The sequence below is a fragment of the Microcaecilia unicolor genome, chromosome 2, assembly GCF_901765095.1.
Source record: "Microcaecilia unicolor chromosome 2, aMicUni1.1, whole genome shotgun sequence".
Classification (NCBI taxonomy): domain Eukaryota; kingdom Metazoa; phylum Chordata; class Amphibia; order Gymnophiona; family Siphonopidae; genus Microcaecilia; species Microcaecilia unicolor.
In genome coordinates this window covers 463376129-463392344 of record NC_044032.1, presented here as the reverse complement: position 1 = coordinate 463392344, position 16216 = coordinate 463376129, and the positions used below count along the sequence as shown (strand labels likewise).

General features: G+C 40.9%; 1 protein-coding gene across 1 annotated transcript in view; it reads left to right on the top strand.

The window, feature by feature from the left end:
• Positions 1 to 16216, top strand: part of ATRN (attractin) — a 626429-nt gene that overhangs the window by 46744 nt on the left and 563469 nt on the right. Inside the window, 2 exon segments of the mRNA XM_030190990.1 lie at positions 5165 to 5293; positions 14637 to 14833. Coding sequence (XP_030046850.1) covers positions 5165 to 5293; positions 14637 to 14833 — 326 coding nt within the window.

The following is a 16216-nucleotide window of genomic DNA, read 5'->3' as shown; positions in this document are numbered from 1 at the left end:
ACAAAATACAGAGTTTAAAATTGCTGTTCGTACCAGCTATAATAATTTTTAAAGCTGTTTTAGTGGTACTCAATTATTTCATGATATTTATATCTACATATGGGAAGCTTTCAAATAAATTAAAAACCTGTCCAATAAGTGAAAAAAAACCAAGAAAAAATCCCCAAAACTTTTGAGCTCCACCTTTTAAGGCACTGCCTATCCAATTGAAACAGCTTTAGACTTGTTACAGATGGGCCAACAATAATAATTAAAAAAAAACACAAAAAAAACGACAATGTGGATGCAGCAGCTCATAAGTTTGCTTTGTTTTGAGTGAACAGGGATGACTGCTGCGCTGGGAAGGGGAAACTTATTGTCCTAATTGGCTTCCTTGCTTACAGTGGACTAGATAGGCTCACTTCCACTCCTGTCAGTCAAACTGTAGTTTTTTTTTTTTTTTTTTTAAATTCTTTAGTATTGAAGTAAAAAACTAGTTCCCCTTTGCTGGATATACAACATAGAACAAAGCCTTGGAAATTTGATTAAATTACATCTGTTAGACAAGGAGGTTTTAATAGTCTCATGACCGGTCAGTTTCCATCTTTATGGAAAAGTGCTGCTATTTGTCCACTTACTAAAAAAACAAAACAAAAAAAACCTCCTCTTGATCCTTCCTGAGCATTATTGACCTATTTCTAATCCTTGCTTACTTTCTAAATTGCTGGGAAAAGGTTTTTATCATACTTTGAGAACATATTGATCAACGTTCTGTTTTAAATCCATATCAGTCTGATTTCTGTACATCTCACTGTACAGAAACTGTTACCACTGCTCTTATGAGTGAAATCCATTCTATTCTTGACTCTGGCAATAAAGTGCTCATCTTCTCTTTTGATCTTACTTCTGCTTTTGATCTAGTGGATCACCCCCTGATATCACGACTTTTGGGTATTGGTTTAGGTGGTGCTGTCTTAGATTGGTTCTCTTCATATTTGTCAGGCTAGCTAGGTTCTAGCCTTTCTCTTTTACTTTTCAATATCTTAAGTCAGTTGGCTAACGTAAGATTAGAATATTAGCGCCTTCTATTACGCTGATGATATTCTTTTAATCTTTACAACTTCATCCCTTACACCAAATCTCCAACCTTTGCAAGATTGCCTTACAGCTGTATCATATAGACACTGACTAAGTTCTCACAAATTAGAGTTGAATCCAGAGAAAATGATAATGTGTTGAAAGCCTGGATATCATTCACAGCTGACTGATACCTTACCTATTTGATACTCATATTCAACCAGTGCAGTCATTTTGATATTGGGGGGTTATATTTGATTCCCAACTTACTTTTCAGAATTAAATGTCACCTGTACTACCATTAGGTTTGCCTTTGCACGGTTTGTAGTCTCTTTGGTATCTCTCCAGTTACGTTGTCTTCAGATGCTCCAAAATACTGGCACTCGCTTGTTTTGCCATGCAAAAAAAGTGATCATGTCACTCCACTGCTTTGCTGTCTATATTGGCTACCTGTACACTTTATTTTCAGTTTGATACTATGCCTAGCCTTCAAGACCTACCATTTGAGCACTCCTTGTGTTAATCTGTCCTGGTGACTCCATATACTCCCACCCACTCACTACACTCTTGGTAGCCATTGCTTTGTGCTCCCAGTGTCGAAAAAACCCCCTCACTATTAAAGTACAAAGAGTGTTTTATTTTTGGCCCCAAACTTTGGAATGCTTTATCAGTTTATATTAGATAACGATTAGCTTTTACAAAGTTCAGTTGAAACATTTTAATTTTTAATTGGCTTATGAGTCTGCACCTACATGATGTTGTAAGTTTTGCTGGGCCTGATTTTATTTGAGCACTTTCTTTGCTTGTTTTACCCTTTTCTCTTCCCATTTAAGTATGTAAACTTGTGTTTGCTAATGTTTCTTATTGAATTTATGGTGTTCTGTTCTTTATTACAATTTTTTCTGTAAGCTGCTTTGACCTGATCTCAGAGAAAGTGGTATATCAAGTACATTAAATACATAATAAACAATTGACTGGCTCATTTGAGGAGCAGGTAGGTAAATGGGACCTCCTCACGAATGAGGCTGTATCAGAAATTGTGTGAGAAAGATAGACTTCCTAAAATTTTGTGACAGTCATACACTTAAATACCGCAGGCCTATAATTCTCACATGTGGGTAATGCTTAAACATATTTTTGACTGCGGGTCATGCTACATTGTGCATGCTCAAGTACATTCTCGCCCACTGTGAGAGTACGGGACCAGCAGTTCTTTTTTTTTTTTTCTTTTTTTTTTTTTTTTCCTCCTATGGTGAGAAGAGGACATTTTTTTTTTCTCCACTCCTCACAGCTGGTTTGGCCTTCAGTCTTTTTTGTGCCTTCCTTTTGTTTTTTTTATACACCTCTCAAGGTTTTATTCATTTTCTTACTTCATCCGTATCTTCTTAGATTATTTTTGTCCTTTTTAAAAAATTTTATTTTTTATGTTTTCTTACTTTACCATGCTCGTTAGTTTGAGTTAAGATTCCCAGTGGCTTCAACCGCTGCTCTCGTTGCAGTAGGGATCATATCTGGCAAAGACACCCATTCTCAGTGTCTGCAGTGTTTGAGGCCTGATCATACCCTTAAACTGTATTCTTTGTTTTTTGTATGAAGAGAACACAGATGGCCAGAGAGGTTCAGAGTGAGGATTTTTGGCGCCAGGTCTGAAGCTTAGATGTTGATGTTGGCATCGGTGTCAACATCGGCATTGGGTGTTGCATCAGGGTGCTTCGGTCCATATGGGTGCGAGACCTTTGCACAATGGGAGTGACTGTGCATCGAGTGGGTCTCCACCTGCATCAATGCTGGCCACTGTGCAGGCCCCCTGGGACTGATTGGCATTGGACCCGACCCAGAGGTGATGTGAAAACTTGACATCATTCTCTTTAGCACCAGGGAGCTTCTGTGCCAGGCTTCGGCATCTCGACACATGGTGCCTGGACCTCCGGAGCACTGAGGTCTTCCCCGGTCCCTGAGAAGCGTCTGCAACTGGAGAACCACTCCCCCTTCATACAGGAGGTGCCGAGATATGGGTCTTCAGACAGCCAGGACAGGCATCAGCTTCAACCCCTACAGATTCAGCAGCTTGCTTCTACACCAGCACCGTAGCCTTTCCTAATATCAGCCCTCGATGAGCGCCTCCAAGCCTTGCTCCATTAGTTTTGGTGTGTTTCATGCAGAGGGCATCGGCGTCTCGAGTACTTTCACCAACCATACCTCTTGCTTCAGTCCTGCATGGCCACCAGTCTGTTGTGAGGTCTCTGATGCTGCTTGTGGTTTTGGAGTTGACTGCTACCCGTATTGGCACACCCTCGATATCGGTGGAGGAAGCTTCGCCGGAGTCTAGGTTGGAGCACCTTGATGCCCCTTTCGGGGGTCATGGTACTTATTAATTGAGGCGTGGCAGGCTGGTTCTCAGCCCACCAACGAGGAGGAGGAGTCCTATGGCATCTCATCTGATTCCTCCCCCCCCCCCCCACAGGAAAGGAGGAAGTCTTCACCTGAGAGTCTTTCCTTCCTATCTTTTGTGAAAGAGATGGCAGTTGCCATCCCCTTCGGAAGTGGAGGACAAGCCCAGGGCTAGGACATTGGAGGTCCTGTACTACGAATTTACATAAGTATTAGCACACTGGGACAGACCAAAATGTCCATCAAGCCCAGTATCCTGTTTCCAACAGTGGCCTATCCAGGTCACAAATGCCTGGCAAGATCCCAGAAAAGCTCAATCCCAGAAATAAGCAGTGGATTTTCCCAAGTCAATTTAATAATGGTCTATGGACTTTTCCTTTAGGAAGCCATCCACACCCTTTTTAAACCCGGCTAAGTTAACCGCCTTTACCACATTCTCTGGCAACGAATTCCAGAGTTTAATTACACGTTGAGTGAAGAGAAATTTTCTCCGATTCTTATTAAATTTACTACTTTGTAGCTTCATCACATGCCCTCTAGTGCTAGTATTTTTGGAAAGAGTAAACAAGCGATTCATGTTTACTCATTTTAGTCTGGATGTTGAGAGGTTAGAATTTGCTTCCTTGCATCTTTCTGAGGATGGCTCCAAAGTCTTGCTGGCTTCCAGGAAAGGATTCCACAAAGAGGAGATGTTGTTTCAAGTGAAGGAGGTTTACTGTCTGGTGTGAGAGCATGGCCCTAGATCTTTTTTCCTCCCCTACACAGTCCCTGCTTCAATACCTTCTGTACCTCTGAGTCTGGTCTCGAGCACTCCGTAAGGATTTACCTTGGTGCTTATCAACATGTAGAAGGTAAGCCAATTTCTGGTCAGTTGTTTGCTTCATGAGAGGTTTGCTGTTGACAGGCCTGTGTGGGGAGTAGGAAGCAGAATTAAGTATGTTGGAATTTTCATGTTCATATGTTTTTTGTACTTCCAGATTCACTTTTGTTGGCTAAACAATAGCTACTAGAAATGTATTTAAGCACTGAGCATTTCATCAATACAATACATAATTGAACAAAAAAAGGTAAAATATAATAGCATTCTACTCGAAAACAATCACAGGACAAAGACATCGGAGATAGTAACCTTTTAAAGCTATGAACGTTGCTGAAAATAGAGTAGCAGTAGGGGCTTTCCATATAGGATTCGTAGGCCTCCTGTGATATCACACTGTACATCTTTGCTGTAAGCTACCGATATCAAAAACTTGAGCAAATAACAATGCTTTCAACTGCCTCTTAAAAATGGCTGTGTGAGGGGAGCGTTGTTTGACTCACATGGACCAGCAATAGAGGAAGTACAAGACTTAGTTTTGGTCTTGGCCAGGAAGTTGATAGACTAAGATCCTTTCAGAACTCTGCTGTAATGCAGTGGTTATCCATCTTTTGTGGTCATGACACCATGATTGTGGCCAAATAAAATTGTGACCCCTGGAGGTGCAAAATAATAATGATGCATCTATGGAGAAGCCCGTCTGGACCGTGACCCCATTTGGGGTTCTGACCCATGGTTTGGAAAGCTTTGCTCTAATGGCCATGTAACAGGAAAAATAGTGCTGAGCATCCTATTGTATTACTTTGTATATCAATACTAGACTCTTAAATGTAATTTTACTTCTTTGTATGATGTAAAGTTTTTAATCAGTAACTAACTTCATACCTTTTTTATTTTCAGTGGCCTCATTGTTCCTGACCGAGACAGTAATGAGACAGTTCCAGAAGTTGTAACCACCTCTGGCTATACCTTGCTGCATTTTTTCAGTGATGCTGCCTATAATCTGACAGGATTTAACATCACTTATAAGTAAGTCCGTTTAATTATTTTAATGAAAAGCTTGGCAGAACTTGCCTTTGGTCCTAGCTAACAATTTCTCCTTAGCTAATAGCAACATTATTTACATTAAATACAAAAGAAAATATGGAACATGATAAATCTACAGCTGAAACCTGCGTTTTTGCTACTTTCGGTTTCAAAAGGTTTGCCTTCCTCTATGAACTTAACAGATTTTAAACAGTTTTAAATCGATGCTTTTGGTAACTGATTTATCAATACAAAAAAAGAATCAACTATTGTCTGCATAGATCCTAAACTGAAGGCCAAGACAACATAATTTACAAAGGTTGGTAAAGATGTTAAAATAATATGGCAGAGAGCAGCACATGATGCATCCAGAAACATAAGTGGTGGGGTGTGTACTACGTGTACATAATTAAGAAATTGAGTTTGTCAAACCATTTTTATTTGAATTACTAGTAAAAAAGCCCCGTTTCTGATGCAAATGAAACGGGGGCTAGCAATGTTTTCTTCTGTGTGCATGTGGGAATGTGTGTGTCCCTGCCCTCTGGTCTCTCTCCCCTCCCCCCTCTGAGTCCTTCACTGTTGCAGAGCCAGCGATTTGATTTCGTGCTCTGCTGTTTTCCTTCACTGACTGTGTTACAGAGAGGGTGGGGCAGACACTCATAGGGAAACCGGATATCTCGCCCCCTTCACACTTCCGGCTGGAGGCTTCATAGAACGTTGGTGTTGCCTTTTATATAGAGAGATTTTTAAGTTGCCTAAATCAAAGATAAACATAGTCAATATTCAACCATTTCTGATCAGAATTAACCAATTTTGCTCTTACTATATAACTAGTAAAAAAGGCCTGTTTCTGAGAGCAATGAAACGGGCGCTAGCAAGATTTTCATCGTAGCGAGTGTGAGAGTGACAGAGTGAATGTCCGAGTGTGTGTGACATAGAGTGAGGCTGTCTGTGTGAGAGGGTGTGTGTGGATGATAGAGGTACATATGTGTGTGAGTGAGAGAGAGACATGCTGTCTGTGCATGGCACATTGTGTGCTTGTGTGTGTGAGAAAAAAATAAGTAAAAATAAAAGTTACAATTAACACCTTTTATTAAATGTAGATATTTGATAAGCATTAGGGGCTTATAGCCCGTTTAGTTATGTTTAAACAAAAGAGATATGCATGAAACAAAATATTTATTTTTTTATTTTGACTTAAAACCTTCAGAGTCAACTTGGGGGGGGGGGGGGGAAGATTAAGAAAAGGAGGTTCGGTTTAATGGGTTAAACAGAAAAGAATTGTAACTGTATTACAAATAATGTTCATACTTATCTCTTGGATAAAAACGATTTAAACATAAAACCTTCAGAGTCAGCAGCACCTACCTCTCTCCTCCTGAAATGCAACATGCGCTGCGTGCCACAATTTCTGGGTCTGGGAACACCACAGACACTCTTAACCAGCCTTCAGTCACACTGATGACAGCCCCTCCCGCGCGTTCCCACCTATGCGGAACAGGAAGTGACGGGACGGGAGCTCTCTAGGGAAGGCTGACTCTGACTGGCTGAGCCTGTGAGGCAAGAAGCACATCATGATGATGCGATCGGTGACGTTGCGAGCCCGAACCGAACGAAGCTGGTTTAAGGCGGATCGGCGCCGGCGGTGTGGAGTGGAGGCAAAAAGATGAGGAGGAGGTGGGACGCGGCGCGCGGTGACGGTGAGAGATCGAGTAGCAGGCGGAACTGGGCATGGGCTGGGCATGGTGCTCAGCGTGATGGCGAGCCGGCAGCAGCACTGTCTGCAAAGAAGAGTGAGGACTGGTGTACTCTCGGAATCGGAGAGAAAGAAACAGCTGATCCGTCCTGCTCCAAGCCAGCATTGTTGCAGATCGTTGATTGGTCCTCCATGCGTCTTACGTCTGGTTCCTTTGTCTACCAACGTATTGGCGATGGAAGTCCTTCCTTATTTCGTGCAGGTCAAACGGGCGAGCGATTCTATTCATTGAGTGTCACTGCTCTGCCCTAGACGTTATCACGTCGAGGGCGGGGCGGCAAAGGCACAATGCACGAGTGACAGCAGCGGGGAGAGCGCTGCGAACTTTCATCACAAACTCGCAACCGAGGGAGTGAGGGACGGAGGGAGGGAGAGGGGGGTGTGGAACTCAGATGGGAGGGACGGAGGGGGGGGTCTGGAACTCGGGAGGGAGGATGGTGGGGGGGATTACCTTGCTAGCGCCCGTTTCATTTTTTTTCCGAAACGGGCATTTATTACTAGTAATAACATAAAGCACAGGCACTTTTCACATAAGGCTGCACATATGAGTGAACTTCTTGCAATGCTCTCGTAAGGAAGCAGAATAATTCTGAAATATTTGGATTGCTTCACCTTCGTATTTCATCATGTTGCATTTCTGCCCACAGAATCTCTACTTTGTGGAGATAATTGTGTACTTTAATAATGACTATACGAGGGTGCCTCCTGGATGCGACCCACATGGTGAGCCCTTTCCAAGCAAAAGGGCTCTACGCTGTTGGATAGTGCAAATTCCTCCAAGCCTGGTTTCCAACACTGTAGAAAGGGAGTGGTGTGAGACCTGCTCTGGTAGACCAAAAATGCGTAAACTACTTCTTTTCGAACTATTCTCCAAATCATCCATCTGTGCTGCCTGCCATTGCACTTGTTGCTATAGGGCTGCAAACATTTCCTGCACATGGACTTCTGCATCCTCTATGGCTGAAACCTGATGCTCGAGCTGTCCTGTCTGTCTGCTGGTCTCCGCCAAGAGGGATTCAAGATGAGTTAATTGGTCAGACATCTGCCCAAGTCTGGGCAATATTGCATGTTGCAGTGCTGCGGTAAGTTGTTCATGCAGGCACCAGTTTGGCTGTCTTGTCTGTGCCGTTCTGTGATACTTCTTTCTCTTTGGTTTTGAGGGCCCAATGCACAAAGGCATCTGTAAAATACTACTGCCTTGGTAAAATTTAGCATTTGACAGCTCGGAGTCACAAACAGCGACTGATGCACAAAGGGGGAATCTGTGCAGCTCATTTGCATGCGATCCCCTTTGTGTACTGGTTGCTGTTTGCGACTCCGAGCTGTCAAATGCATTTGTCTGTTCCAGTGCAGAGCCGACCTCCCCACACCCTCATGGAACAAATACCCGAACCCCCCTCCCCCGCACCCTCATGGGTTCCCTCCACAAGCAATTCCTGATGGTCCAGTGAACTCCAACACCCCCTCTCTGTCCCGAATCAAGAATTGCCCTGGTAGTCTAGTGACCCCCTTCCCTGTAAGTGGAAAAAAGATTAAGGCAGGAGGATGGAGCAGTACCTTCACCCTCCTGTTTCAGGGCCTGCCCTGCACAAAATGGTTAGGGCTAAGTGCCATATAAGGAGTTTTCTTAAAAACTATTATCTAGGTGTAACCCCTTATTTTAAATTTCTGCATCGTTTCTTTGGCTTGGAATTTTAAATTTTGCCACTGAGGTACAGTTCCGTCTCGTTCTAAAAAGTAGTGAAAAGGGTAAACTGTCCTTTAACCTCCTAGGATGACAACTATCATACGCTAGCATGGTGTTCCTATTGGTGGGTTTTGAAAACTTTGGACTCAAATGTGTTTTCCAACTGCTCAACTTCAATGTCCAGGAAACAGATCTTATGGTCTGAATAATTTTCAGTGAACTTTCATTTTTTTTTTTAATTTGTTTTTACACATTCAAAGAATAAACATGAATAATAGTGGGAAAATAGAAAATATAATGGCAATAAGAAATCAAGGAAAAATATACAACAAGAACTTTGAAATTTTCATCACATGTGTTTAACCATTTCACAAATGACAGAAGGTCTTCTATGCTGCTTTTCTACAAAACAAGGAGCAGGAAAGGATTAATGTTAGATTTTCCATCTTTGAAAAAAGTTAATCAGAGAACGTTATATTGATTTCCAAAGCATTAGGTTTTGGAATAGTATTCCAGTTAAACTGCGTCAGATTAATTTGTATTTTTTATTTAGGAAGTCTTTAAAAACTCGTTTTCTAAACAGTTTATAATCTCCTATTTTGATAGAAATTGTGTGTTTTATAGGTTTTAATGTATAGATTATGTAATATGTATGCAAACTCCTAAATGCTGAAGCTTCTTTATTGTAATCTGCTTTGTAGCATGTTAAAAGTGGAATAGAAGTATGCAAATACAATACAAATACAGCACCTGTACCAACTGTGAATTTTTTTTTTTTTTTTTTCAAAAAAGGGAGAACAATGTAGCCAGGTTTCTTCAAAATGTGTCATGTACAAGCTAGCCACTGAGGGCGGGGCAAAAGTGTTCCCAATGCAACTCCAGATCTCTGTAAATAAAACTCACCATCATACAGAAAAATTTCTCTTTCATCACAATATCAAATATAGGTAACAGTTAAATACTTTAATTCATATACAAAAGACATTTTCTAATAAAACTGATACCCCTCATTGCACATACTCATGATCTTATACCGTACTCAACATATAACACTTATACAAATGTTTCATACGATGGTTGCTGGAAGCTTAATAATGCCCCTTATATACAACATAGTCTTTCTAGAGCCTGCGCATCATAGACCCGATAGAACACAATGATTCAGTAACTTAAAGTCTTATCTGTCATTGAAGTTCTCTGCTCCGTGGGATTTATGGTGACATTAAGTTACAAAATATCCAGCTGAAAATTCTTTGAAAACTCCTCAATTTATTTTCAGTTTTCAAATTTTTAGAAGAGATTTTTTTATTATTGAAGGAGGAAATTTCTCAGTGCCGGCTCTACAAAGACTCCGATATCGGTCAAAAACCTCCTTTTTATAAATCTTTTTTTGTAACTTTTATATTCTAGAAAGTACTTTGAACATTTAGAGGCACTTGGTTCTGCTTTTCATTTAGAAATAATTCAAATGTTTGATGGCACTTAGCTTGACTTTTTGCCCAATGGGGCTCTCCATTTCACTCGTGCTTCAAGCTTCATCAGGGGACTAAGTGCTTCCCACTCACTTTATTTTGTGCCGCAATCCAAGAAAAAAAATCACAATTTTAATCTTAGTATACTGATGTTGTTCTCACTGTAGGATATTTAAATCTTACTTTTTCATATATCTAAGTTTACCAACAGAGCTTGTGGTCCTGGTCTGAAGCTCAGTGGTTTATCAGTTGCCTGGAACTAAGGCCAGTTTGTCCGATTCTGCTAGCCTTTCAGACAAGACTGCAGTGACATCCAGTAAGGGTTATGTCACTCAACATGACAACTGTGGCTTACATCAATAGGCAAGGAGGGACAAGGACTGCTTTGCTAGCGTTGGAAGCTAGCTTACTGTTTCAGTTTGTGGAGTGGCATGTCGGCATGGCCTCCTGCTTTGGTGGTGTACATGTGTAGGGATGCTTGATGTCCAGGTGGACTTTCTGAGCCAGAATTCTCTGTACCTGAGCAACTGGAACCTTTCAGACAAGGTGTTTCTCTTACTCATTGAGAAATGGGGAATTCTGGTGTTGGATCTGATGGCGTCCTGGCACAGTGCAAAGGTGCGGTGATAGTTCAGCAACAAAAGAGTTTGGTTTCGAAGCCCTGGACGCATTAACACAACTGTGGCTGGAGACTGACCCGCTCTACATGTTACCCCATCTGACTGATAGGCAGAGTGTTGCATTGCACCATGCTACATCCCTGTTAGGCAATCTCTGGTGGCTCCAGATTGGCCGCGGAGTCCATGGTAAGTGGACTTAGTCTGCCTTCTGGTGGACTGTCCCTTTTTGCCTCTCTGGTCAAGGGTCTCCTCTTTCAGGTCCCAATTTTCATGGAGGATACCCTCCCCCTTTGAATCTAAGGCCTGGCTCTTCAGTGGTAGAAATTGAGGAAGAAGGGTTACCTGGAGAATGTCATTACTACCTTTGCTCCAGGAAGTACTATTACTACTACTTATCTCTAAAGTGCTACTAGGCGTACGCAGCGCTGTACACTTGAACATGAAGAGACAGTCCCTGCTCGACAGAGCTTGCAATCTAATTAGGACAGACAAACAAACAGGACAAACAAGAGATAAGGGAATATTAAAGTGAGGATGATAAAATAAGGGTTCTGAACAAGTGAATAAGGGTTAGGAGTTAAAAGCAGCATCAAAAAGGTGGGCTTTTAGCTTAGATTTGAAGACGGCCAGAGATGGAGCTTGACGTACCGGCTCAGGAAGTCTATTCCAGGCATATTGTGCAGCAAGATAAAAGGAACGGAGTCTGGAGTTAGCGGTGGAGGAGAAGGGTGCAGATAAGAGATTTACCCAGTGAACAGAGTTCCCGGGGAGGAATGTAGGGAGAGATGAGAGTGGAGAGGTACTGAGGAACTGCAGAGTGAATGCACTTATAGGTCAATAAGAGGAGTTTGAACTGTGCTCTACATCTTCCACTCACTTGAGAGTCTCAAATTTTTTGAAGCCTGGTGCTCAGAGTGAGCTATTCTCCCACTTCAGGTGTCATTGCTTCACATCCTGGCCTTCCTTTAGGAGGGCTTGAACAAGGATCTTGCCTACAACACTCTGTGAGCCTAAGTTGCTGCCTTGGCTTGTTTTCAAGGATAGTGCTCTCTTTTTCCTGGCGACCCATCTGGTCATTGTGCGTTTTTTTGAAAAGAGTCATATATCTTAAGCCCCCTTTTGGTTCTCCTTGTACTGAATGGAATCACAACTTGATTGTGAAGTAGCTGCAGAGTGCCCCTTATGAGCCTCTTCGTTACACCTCCCTTAAGGATGGCACACTTAAGTTGGTGTTGTTTTTTGGGGGTTATCACTTGTGCCAGGAGGATTTTGGCATTGCATGCTCTCTCATGCAGGGACCCCTTTTGTCCTTTTTTTTTTTTTTTTTCAGACATGGGGGTCAGTCAGACCTTTCTGCCCAAAGTGTTTTCTTCCTTTCATTCAAACCAACTGATGTTTGCATTCCTTTGCTAGGGAGGACGTTGGTCAAAACATTTTACTCTTTAGGGACCCTTGATGTTGGTCGTGTCATGATGCATTATCTGGAAGTTACCAGTGAGTTTCGGCGGTCAGATCACCTTGTTGTTCTCAAGCCCTTATAGGGGTGCATCGGCTTCTAAGGTTATGATTTCACGATGGCTCAAGGAAGCAGTTAATTCAGCTTATGTTCTGACGTGGAAGGCCCTGTTGTTGCTGAGGGCTTTCCACTTGGGCACTGGCTACTTCTTGGGCAGAGTCGTAGGCTTTTTCCCTTGAGGGGATCTGTCTCTCCATCTTTTCGAAACATTATTGCTTGGATGTTTCAGCTAGGTGTGATGCTGATTTTGGGGTGTCGCTTATCTCGGCAGCGTTGTCTGGGTTCCACCCTACTTGAGAACTGCTTTGATACATCCCACAATTTGTGATATTCATTAGTTCCTAGTGGAAGGTAAAATTTATTTATATATGACATTTATACCCCACATTTTTCCATACATCTAGTGCTCAACATGGTTAGCAAGCTAAAAAGTAATTACAAAATATGAAACAAAATACATAACCCACACATATCAATAAGGAAATAATTCAATAATAAAGCATAATGGGGAGAATGGATGGGGGAGATTAGGCACCAGGATCAATTGATAGACATTTTTTGAATAGGAAAGATTCTTAAATAAATTAAACTGATGATTTTTCTTTCCTTGTTCTCTGTCGAGACGCTTTCCTTCCAGTTGCTGGGAATTTGTTCATGGCTTTGTTCATATTTTTCATGGGAAAGGAGAAATTTGTGGAGTTGGATGCTTAATTTTCTGCTTTGCTAGTGGTGTACTAGCTGGACGGCCTAAGGACCGTCCTATATATGTTAGAATTCAGTTCATTGCCCCCTTTCGCCACCTTTTGGTAGATGGACATAAACCACAATTTCTGGATTCATCTGTTCTGATTAAAGGAAAGAAAATGATCAGGTAAGGAATACTTCTATGTTCAGGCTATGCCACTCTTTATACTGGTAATTTCACTGGAACATTCATATTATCTTCCTCTATCTGCTATTAGTATGATAAACCCACTGTTCTAGCAGGTATCAAGGAAATTAAATTTGTAGATAGGAACAAATGTCAACTCTCAAGTTCTTTCATTTGTTGAAAAGTCATTCTTACTGAGAGATGCAGCAGTCTAGAGTGAGACCTTAATGATTTTTTTGAGCCAGATAGGAGTGGATATGCAACCCCCCCCCCCCCCCCCCCCCCGAAGTAAATTTTTATTTATTTTTTTAATAGGAGCTGATCTTTTCTAAAATAAGTAGAAAGAAGTGGAAGCAACTTGTTTTCAAGTATAAGGTTGTTTATAAACCTATTTATTATGTTTGAGGAACCACAGCACCCAATTCATTTTTTTAAACAACAATTTTGCCTATCTTTGTACTATCTTTGAGTGACATTAAATTTCTAATTGTAGATGGTTGATTGCAGTGTTTATTATTAAAACTTTATTGTTGTTACAAGTCAGGTTGTTTGGCATTTCTTTCTTAAGAATGTGCTGTCATTTCATTTTTGCTTTGTCTTTTCTTGCTTGTGGGTCTATCTTAGATGCTTTTTTTTTTCTTTTTCTTTGTGTTTGTTCCTTTTTGCTGCTGATTTGCTTTCTGCAGTCCTGTTATAAACAATTTCTACAAGAATGGTTATAGAAGTGCTGATAGAGTACATGGAAAGTAAAGAGCCATTTGTACATTCTGAAAGGTTATCTGTAAGGTATATTTCTTTTTTGGTAATGAGATTGATAGCATCAGACCTTGATCTTAAAGGTGCATGCTGACCCTACAAATGTGATCAGATCTAATGGTTTCATTTCTTAGCTTATAGTAACATAGTAAATGATGGCACATAAAGACCTCTATGGTCCATCCAGTCTACCCAACAAGATAAACTCATTTTACATGGTATGCAATACTTTATTTGTATACAATGTATGGTAAACAATAGGTTGAAAATCAAAATTCCTACAACTTTAAACCTTGAAAAATGGCACATGTATGAATAATCAAGTTTCTTGAGCAGAATAAAAATGGAATTCTGTCCCATGACAGGCCTCTGTGTTTTATAGGTATGCACCCTGAAAATTATTTTGTAAATGTTTCCCATGTTTACAGGAATTCAGAGTTTTTTCTTTTAAATATGGAAGCAGCAATATTGTAGAGTGTGCACTCTTCACAAAAAGTACACACTGAGAAGCATGCATACTATCAATAACATGAAAAAAACAGATTTTTTTTCTTTGTTTTGGGGGAAAAAAATAAAATATGGAAAATGTCATTAACATTTCCCATATTGTATGCATATCCCTACTGTTTGTTCTTATACAGCATTTTGTGTTTCTTTTGTCTTTGAAGTATTAACACGTGTCCCAATAATTGTTCTGGCCGGGGAGAATGTACTCACAATAATAGCAGCGGTGTTTATTGTGAATGCTCAGAATACTGGAGAGGAGAATCATGTGATATTCCTTATTGCGTGGAGAACTGTGGAGATTCAGATCGAGGCTTCTGCAACAATACCATTGGCTGCATTTGTTCTGATGGCTGGCAGGGTGAGTAGTACCATAAGTGTTCATTTTTGTTTTATTGCACTTTAGTCATTATCCTCATCCTCTAACTGATTTTGTGTTGAAGTTTTGATGAAATATAATTGTTTGATGAATAGGCTTTCAGTATTTGCAGTGTAGCTTTCATGTTTCTTTGCCTTTTAAGGACAAAATTAGGGTAAGCCGCTGTTTTCGCCATATGAATTCATTTAATGCAAGCTATTTCTTCCATCTTGTCGTCATGACCTTAGTGCTATGCCATGTTTACTTTGTGTTCAGCTTTTTATCTATGGATACAGAACTTCAGAAGACTGTTATCTGTCCAATTTTTTTTTTTTATCCCTGTTTGCATGGATCAAAGCATCAATAAACCAAAAAGTCAGTATAACGGAATTCAAACATGCGTGGGATAAACATAAAGGAATCCTCCTCAGAAGGAAGGGATCCCCAGCAGCTTAGCTGGTGGTGGGAGGCAGGGCTGGTGGTTGGGATGTGGGGATAGTACTGGGCAGACTTATACGGTCTGTGCCAGAGCCGGTGGTGGGAGGCGCGGCTGGTGGTTGGGAGGTGCGGATAGTGCTGGGCAGACTTATACGGTCTGTGCCCTTAAAAAAGACAGGTACAAATCAAGGTAAGGGATACAAAAAAAATGGCACATGTGAGTTTTATCTTGTTGGGCAGACTGGGTGGACCATGCAGGTCTTTTTCTGCCGTCATCTACTATGTTACTATGTATATTCCAAACTATTATTGAGTAGAGCTTAACAAAGTTATAAAACTGGCCTCAGAGGGTCGCAAACTCCAAATCACTGATACACATGCAATTAAATTTCTTAGGAGTCTTAATTATTATCATAGGCCAGAGTCACCTAGAAAAAAGAAAGGGAAAAATCTCTTCAAAGAAAGAGAAGACAGTCCCATCCAAAAAACCAGGTGGATAACTAAACAAAAGCTCAAAGCACCCACATAGTTGCAAGGAGTAGCCCGTTTTACTAGCAAAACAAAAAACAAGTGTGCACAACAACAGAACAAAAAACTGCTCGTTCTAAAACACTCCAGCATCTCAAGTCATCGGCTGACGTTTGTAATCCACAGTTCACACAAGTCAAATTCCTCAACAAGAGCCTTATTTCTCATAGTAGCTACATTAGGAGGACAGAACTGAATAAAGATGATCAAGCTGGCTACTGACATGTACTCGCAAAGCACCAATGATATATCCTGTTAATTTGAAAAAAGACCACTGTTAGTTGAACAGTTCAAACCATTAGGTTCAATCGTGTTCAGCTGGTAAATAATCACGTTGCCGTAGCCATTTTCTAATATTACCACTCCTGATAGAAGTCCTAAGTTGTTGAATAATTGTGCACTGTAAATCTTTAAATTCAT